Genomic DNA, 6,877 nt, shown 5'->3' with positions numbered 1-6,877 from the left:
AGTAGACAAATGTAATACTACAAATAATCATTCCAATAGTAGAAAAATGTAAGATTTCAACATTTTTTATATAATTAACTAAATTATTAGCCAAATTTCCTAAAATACCAACATACTTTTCTATGAAGAGCATTAACACTATTCTTTTCCATCAAAAACTTCAAAACCTGCATAATTAATTTAATGTTTAATCAGCTACAGGTCAATAAGGTAGGTTTAAGCAAAAGAGGTTCATAGTAGTAAGATTTTACTTACCACTGTTGTTAATGACATTGAAAGAAGCAGCCCAACAAACACCCCCTCAGAAGGATTATTACTAAATGAAACCACAAACAAGGTTAAAAAGTGAAGTATTTTGTGACAACCCCGGAACCAGGGGCAAGGCTGTTTTTACCCATGGTATGACCTAATACATGATAATAAAGACTTGTTTAACAAAAAGAAAAATGATTTCTCACGTGACATCACTATTAAGAATTGATGAAAGAGGGTACTCCACACTGTATTGCCAACAAGCTTGACACCAACACCTAAAAGCTGGAAAAAACAATAACAGAAATAAAAATAAATGTAAGATTTGAGATAACAGATGCATAATTCACATGTCTACTTTTACCAATTTATTTTATGCAACATATATGCAGCTGACATGAATGAATTATACAACAAGTTAGGAGTAAAATAAGGGATGGTTGCATATTTAGTATGATAAATAAAGAGATTTGTGGCATAAGGGTGCATAAATAATAAAAAGCAAAAAGGAAGAGGAAAGCTGACTTACATAATCAGCAAATTTCTGAATTGGTGCTTTTAACATAATACATAAGAGTGGTCCCGAAGGGATAGCTGGCAGCAAAAAATCTCAGGCAAAAAAAATTCCAGGATAAAACAGTTAGTACCTCAAAAGCAAAGGTTTTATAGGGTTAGGCATGCACCTGCAAGACAGGGACTAAGATTATAAGTGATGTGAATGGGACATAGTAATTAAAGGAATTTTTGTTACCATTGTTCCATGCATAGTGGTTGGGGTAGAGTGTTTTTCCATCACTGTTAACACGGAAGGGTCCAAGTTCTTCCATGGCTCCATATCCAAACAACAAGCATCCTAGCCCAGTAGAATACCTTCATTAATAGTGGTTCGATCTTACTCTAAATTTTGGTGCATTTGGATGATGATCTTTAGAATCTCCATTCTGATTCATGAATATTCTAATTAATTTGGTATTGTAGAATGTAGATTGGTATCTGCATTATTAAAGTTCATAGGACTTACTACTGACTCACTTTTCTTTTTTTAATCATTAGCCTTATGCAGCTCTCAAAGCTAGAGAATATCTTGATAAGCCTGCAATACATGAGACAATGGTGAAGGTATGTAGATTATATCTTATATTTCCTACACAAATATAGACAACTGTATGCTGAAGTCATTATGCAGGTTAGCGCTTATCTGCTTGGAGAATACAGCCATCTTTTGGCCAGACGACCTGGGTGTAGCCCAAAGGACATTTTTGTCATTATACATGAGAAGCTTCCTACTGTATCGTGAGTATTTCTATTTCTATACATCTATGTTTTCTTTTGTGATCATCATCTATTTTTTTTTTGTTTCTACAGGACTCCAACAATATCCATTCTTCTCTCAACATACGCAAAGATTTTGATGCACTCTCAACCACCAGATCCCGAATTACAAAACCAGATCTGGGCAATATTCAGCAAGTGAGTTTATAATAAATAGGAGCTACATTTTTTTTTTGTATATGCAAAATTTGATAATATTTAATTTCACACACATTGACAGATATGAAACATGCATTGATACTGAGATACAACAAAGAGCTGTACAGCTATTCATTTTCAATAGCACACTTGCAAAAATTTTAAACTTTTAAAACCCATCTTAGAAGGACTAAAGGTTAGAAAGGAGAAGTAATGAAGCTATGAGTTGAGAAAAGAGTAATCACAGCAAGGTCTCTAAAACAGACCTGCTGTTCAAAATGGATTTACTCCAAAATCTAAAACAGAAACATAGCTTTAACTAAATTTTATAGGAAAATATGATTATTCAGGATTCCAGAACTATAAAGAACTCCTTCTAACTCCAAATGATGAATTAAATATGAATTTTACAAAAAGGTGTATCACTTCTGTCTCCAACAAGACAGTCAAGTGAGGTTGGCCAATTCTACCCAACTTGTAAGTAGAATTCGTCCATACCAAAATTCAGAGAAGTAAAGGACATACAAATGAAAGTCTCAGAGTTGGAATTGAATGAAAAGCATTTCCCAAGCTCCGGATATAAAATTCACATTGTGGACAATCACAACACAAGTAAAAGCTGGTGACTGCCCACTAATCTGGAGTCTGGATCAATTCTAACCAATTTATAATTGGAAATAACACCCCATCTGCTCCAGATCTTAAATTCATAATATCAGGAACATATAGAAACTTGGAATCACTCTGGATCCTTTTCCAAGTCTTATAAATGATGAAAACAAAATGTCATATCAGAACAGACCCGAATCAGACCTAACAGCAAAGATTCCATTCTTGCACATAGATAAAGTCCTTACCAGTGAGGTTGGCCTGCTTAAGAAAGTTAGCCAACTCAATTTGTGAACTTTGGGAACTGGTTTGGGGTCCGTTTGGGTTCTATAGCTCAAGGTATGATTTTTACAATATGACTATAGATCTGATGGAAAACAGAATCATAGGCACCTGTGATTCCGTTTGAGTTCTATAGCTCAAGGTATGATTCAAAGCCCTTTATTTTAAAGACAAAAGATCTCAAATATACATGATAAGGTTTCTCACGAAGTGTGATCTTATGCTTGTTTTCTATATATAATCCAAAGAAACACAACCATTAATTTAACCAAAAGAAACTCAACACAATTTAGATATCATGATTTTTACTTACCCCTTTTCTGTCGGAAGGACGAGGTGCTAATTCCTTCTTGGTGGCAACATGCCCTTTATTTAGACCCACAAAGAGTCCTGTGTTTGGCTGTTTTGGAGCCATTGGAACCTGAAAACATAAACATATATTAGCGTAAAGCAACATACACTTCACAACAGTTCATCAACTTAGCCTATGCAGTTTTAATTCAATATGACCTGAAAACCTTACAAGCCTCAGACTACAATCAAAATGCGCAATATATATTCTTATTAAACATGAAGCTGATTACAAGATATAAATGAGTTTATGCGTGCCAATAAGTTTGTAAACACCAGCAAGCTTATAAGCACATGGAAAGCATCTCGGAACTATAAGAAGATGCGGGAAAACTAAAAGTACAATGAGGGAAGAAAAACAACCTGGGCAAGAAGAATTTGAGACCAAGTAAACTTTAGTTGCTGTACATTTTACTTGCTTCTTGAAAGAAACCCCCAAATTCTTAACTCCACACCGGAGGAATATCACGTGATGTACGTCAACGAGGATGTAAGCCTGAAGTGGGCCCTCAATTCTACAATAACAAAAAGTGTATCTTGTTATATGTAACAATATGATGAAAACAATGTAAAAGGGGTTGAGTATTGAGGTGGTTTAGTAAATACTTTTCTTTCCAGACGAGATTCTATCAACTTCAGCTTCTCATCTAATTTAAACATCATCAGAGTTGGTTCTGTAAGAATAATTTCATGCAACAAATGTGATAGTCATACTAATTTAAACATCATCAGATTTGTTTCTATAAGCATGTGTAACTATTAACTCGAGAGTAACAACACAATATACTACTTGTCTTCATTTTCAGATAAGGTGCAATGGCGTTGCTGTTCAAGGAAATATCCAATATTTTTCCTGTTTTTAAAATTACTAAATGACCAATATCACTTATCAGTGTGCATTCTATTCATTACCTATGTTAATGTTACAGGATCCAACAAAGATTTCAGCGTATTGTGACAAAAGGTTTCCTGGAACACAATAAGAATATGAACACGCACTCCAAAATTCAACAACCGTATACATTGGCAACATGTCTTTCTACACTACTGAAGAAAAAAATGGGATAAACCTTGTTTAAGAGATTTATCAATTTCTGAATCTAAGAGAAAAATTAATATTAGATCTGGAGGCTGATGAAGTTAAAGCAAAGAAGAACAAGGAAAGTTTTTTTTGGAGATTGTAATATGGCCTTATGATGTCTTCCAAACAGAACCGAGGCAGTTAGCCCAAAAGGGTAACACAGGCTCATGTAACCCACAACTTCATCCAACTCATGCAAGTGGTGCACTTGGATTCATGGGATCTATTAATTGACCTACTTAAAGCTCATTGCATACCTCCTAGAGACTCGTTTATTATCTCTAAATATGATAGACAAACTAAACTTCAAGTCAAGAAACCTGCACAAAAAAGTGAACTTATTTTTATCACAGATTAACACATAAAACCCAATAAACAAAAAGAGAATCAGACCATATAAATTAGATATGAAATAGAACAGATAATGCTCATTAGAGAAAAGGAAGCAAAAGAGAACATTTCAATGAATCTAAAACCTATTTCCACTAACAATTAATCTTTCAAAATGAGAAGCTGGAGAGAGAACTAGCACATACCAAAGAGAATTTTCAACTGGGGAAGGAGAAAAAGAAAAAACAGAAACCCTAACCAACCTTGGTCGTTGAGATGATGGTGGAGCTTTTCCCTTGACGCAAAACCCTCCATGGTATCAAGCTCAATCTCTGTAGCCCTACGATCTGCCATGTCCAAATCTCTCTCATCCTCCAGAGAATCGTCCAACCCAACCGACCTTCATAGCCATTTCTATTGATTTCCAACTTGATATCATAAATTATGTTTCGACATGAGAGTGTGGGGAGGTTTCAAGAAGAACAGAGCAGAAGCAACAACGCAAAAGATAACATTAGGTATCGAGGGATAATTGAGTTTGATTAAAAAGGTTATAAAACTCGTAATAAAGGAAGACAAACCTCTGGAACAAATAAAGAAGTAGAATGTTGATGGTGATTGACCATGGAGTTTCGAGACCTTGACTTTAATGGAGCTACTGTTCTACTTGATATGGAAATCACTCTAAACTGTACCCCTTTGATCAATTTCATGGCCTGGTGACCAAAAAATCTTCGATTTCACTAAGAACCGGAACCCTAGTTCCAACAATAGTCAATTTTTGGTATTTGATTGAGAGAGAGAGAGAGAGAAGAACAATTGAAAGAAGGTAGAGGAGAGCATGGCGGGGTTTTTAATTTTTTCAGAATTTCATTTCCCCCTTTCCCCCACTATTAAAGGATGGAACGCGCGTTCCATTAAAAAATATAAAGCGACACCCTTAGACGACGCGCATTTTATTATAGGTGCCCTCCGTGTTTTTTTTAGACACTAATTTAAGGGCGCGCAATAATGCGTGTCTTCTATCTTTAAATTTTTTGAAGAGATGACATTTTTCTAATGTCACTCTCCTTTGCGTAACATAGATCAATGAGCGTCGTATTTTGCGCGTCGTAAAAGGCCTTTTTTCTTGTAGTGGTCATTACAAGGGGATCATTGCATATAAGTTTAGAATCTAACAGATTATAGTAAATGGCAAGAGTTTGGTATTCTTACATTTACAAGAAGGATTGGAATTGTGAAATAAACATCATTGAAATATTGTCAATTGATCTATTTCACAAAGAGAAGACCATATGTAAACATAGTGTACATACTTGGAGTATGGCATAGCTATTGTTTGGACGAACATAGTATGCATGCTTGGTGCATGGCATGAATATTGCTTCAATTCAAGTATTAAGTTGATAAAATTGAAACATTAAATAATGAGTAATCAATATGGTGCTTAGATAAAAGGTATTTTTATTTACTATCAAAGTGTTGAGGCCATATAGGATTAGTATTAGTCTTGTGTTTCACTTTGCATGCTTTGACTTCCAGAATAATTATTTTATTCAAACCATCCACAGTCGGTCATATGTTGGAAGTAGATATGAATCAAGATTGTTATAAATATGGCTTGTAAGATTTGTCTAAGGTGCATTAGACATAGCAATGGTTGCTACAACATTCATGAGTGGTCATAAGTTCTGAGTATTGGATTCAACCCACGCTCATTTGAATCACTTCATGTATTTTATCACGAGTGAATCATGAGACGATAATATCTTATATTCTTCAAACCTAGAGATATGAGTTGTTGACTAGGGGTTGGTTATACATTGATTACACGAAAACATTTTGGTAACTCGATGTTATAAAACGTGTCTTTGTGTATGATTAAACAAGTAGTCAGTACAAGCATATGAGTCAAAGTTTATCCATTCCTTTTACCCTTAATGGGATAAAAGCGATATCTGTGGGCCCCTCGATGATTTAGTGATGACAAAATGTAAGTGCTCGGCTGGCCTAGACTGATTTGATTTGTTCAATTAGTCAGTCGTCATAAATCGGAAATCAGGAAACAACAAATGGACAGAGAGAATGATTATAATCCATGTCTCAATCCTTATGATATCTAGAATGGAGGAATATACGATCACATATCTAATGGACAAGTCATTGACAAAGGTCAGAGATCATCGGCAAGATCAGAGTTCGACAGAAGCTTTTGAGAGCTACGATTGCTAGTCGGTTCTTGAAGTCATACTTGCAATAATAGTTTTAGACTTATCCAAGTGGGAGACTGTTGGATTAATGTCTAAGTCCATAACTATAATTGGTAAGACTTGACCCGACCCGGCATGGTCCATTTGGGTTGCATGGCATCAAGCATTTGCATAGACTATAATGAAAGAAATAACACTTAAGGTTTATTAATATATTATAAGTTCTAATATATTAATAAGATTATTTAATTAGTATTGATCAAGAATTAATCTAGGATTAATTAAGTGATCA

General features: G+C 34.7%; 1 protein-coding gene and 1 long non-coding RNA gene across 2 annotated transcripts; one reads left to right on the top strand and one right to left on the bottom strand.

The window, feature by feature from the left end:
• Positions 1-885: 885 nt before the first annotated feature.
• Positions 886-1,423, bottom strand: LOC128133905 (uncharacterized). The gene is made up of 3 exons (XR_008232208.1): positions 1,285-1,423; positions 1,004-1,193; positions 886-935 (listed from the first exon to the last, which is right to left on the bottom strand). It is a non-coding gene; the product is annotated as an uncharacterized LOC128133905 (long non-coding RNA).
• Positions 1,281-1,910, top strand: LOC111913800 (AP-2 complex subunit alpha-2-like). The gene is made up of 4 exons (XM_023909511.3): positions 1,281-1,371; positions 1,439-1,545; positions 1,618-1,722; positions 1,805-1,910. Exons 1-4 carry the CDS (start codon positions 1,363-1,365, stop codon positions 1,893-1,895), a joined length of 312 nt encoding a protein of 103 aa, XP_023765279.1. The 5' UTR covers positions 1,281-1,362; the 3' UTR covers positions 1,896-1,910.
• The last annotated feature ends 4,967 nt before the right edge of the window (positions 1,911-6,877 follow it).

The sequence above is a fragment of the Lactuca sativa genome, chromosome 4 (genome assembly GCF_002870075.4).
Source record: "Lactuca sativa cultivar Salinas chromosome 4, Lsat_Salinas_v11, whole genome shotgun sequence".
NCBI lineage: Eukaryota > Viridiplantae > Streptophyta > Magnoliopsida > Asterales > Asteraceae > Lactuca > Lactuca sativa.
The sequence above is the reverse complement of the archived record's forward strand: the minus strand, read 5'-3'. Positions and strand labels throughout refer to the sequence as shown.

Bases quoted from the DNA above. Each gene is read 5' to 3' on its own strand.
- LOC111913800 (XM_023909511.3), top strand. The intron at 1,546-1,617 runs GTGAGTATTTCT...TTGTTTCTACAG, and splicing joins GAGAAGCTTCCTACTGTATC to GACTCCAACAATATCCATTC. The intron at 1,723-1,804 runs GTGAGTTTATAA...ACACATTGACAG, and splicing joins ATCTGGGCAATATTCAGCAA to ATATGAAACATGCATTGATA.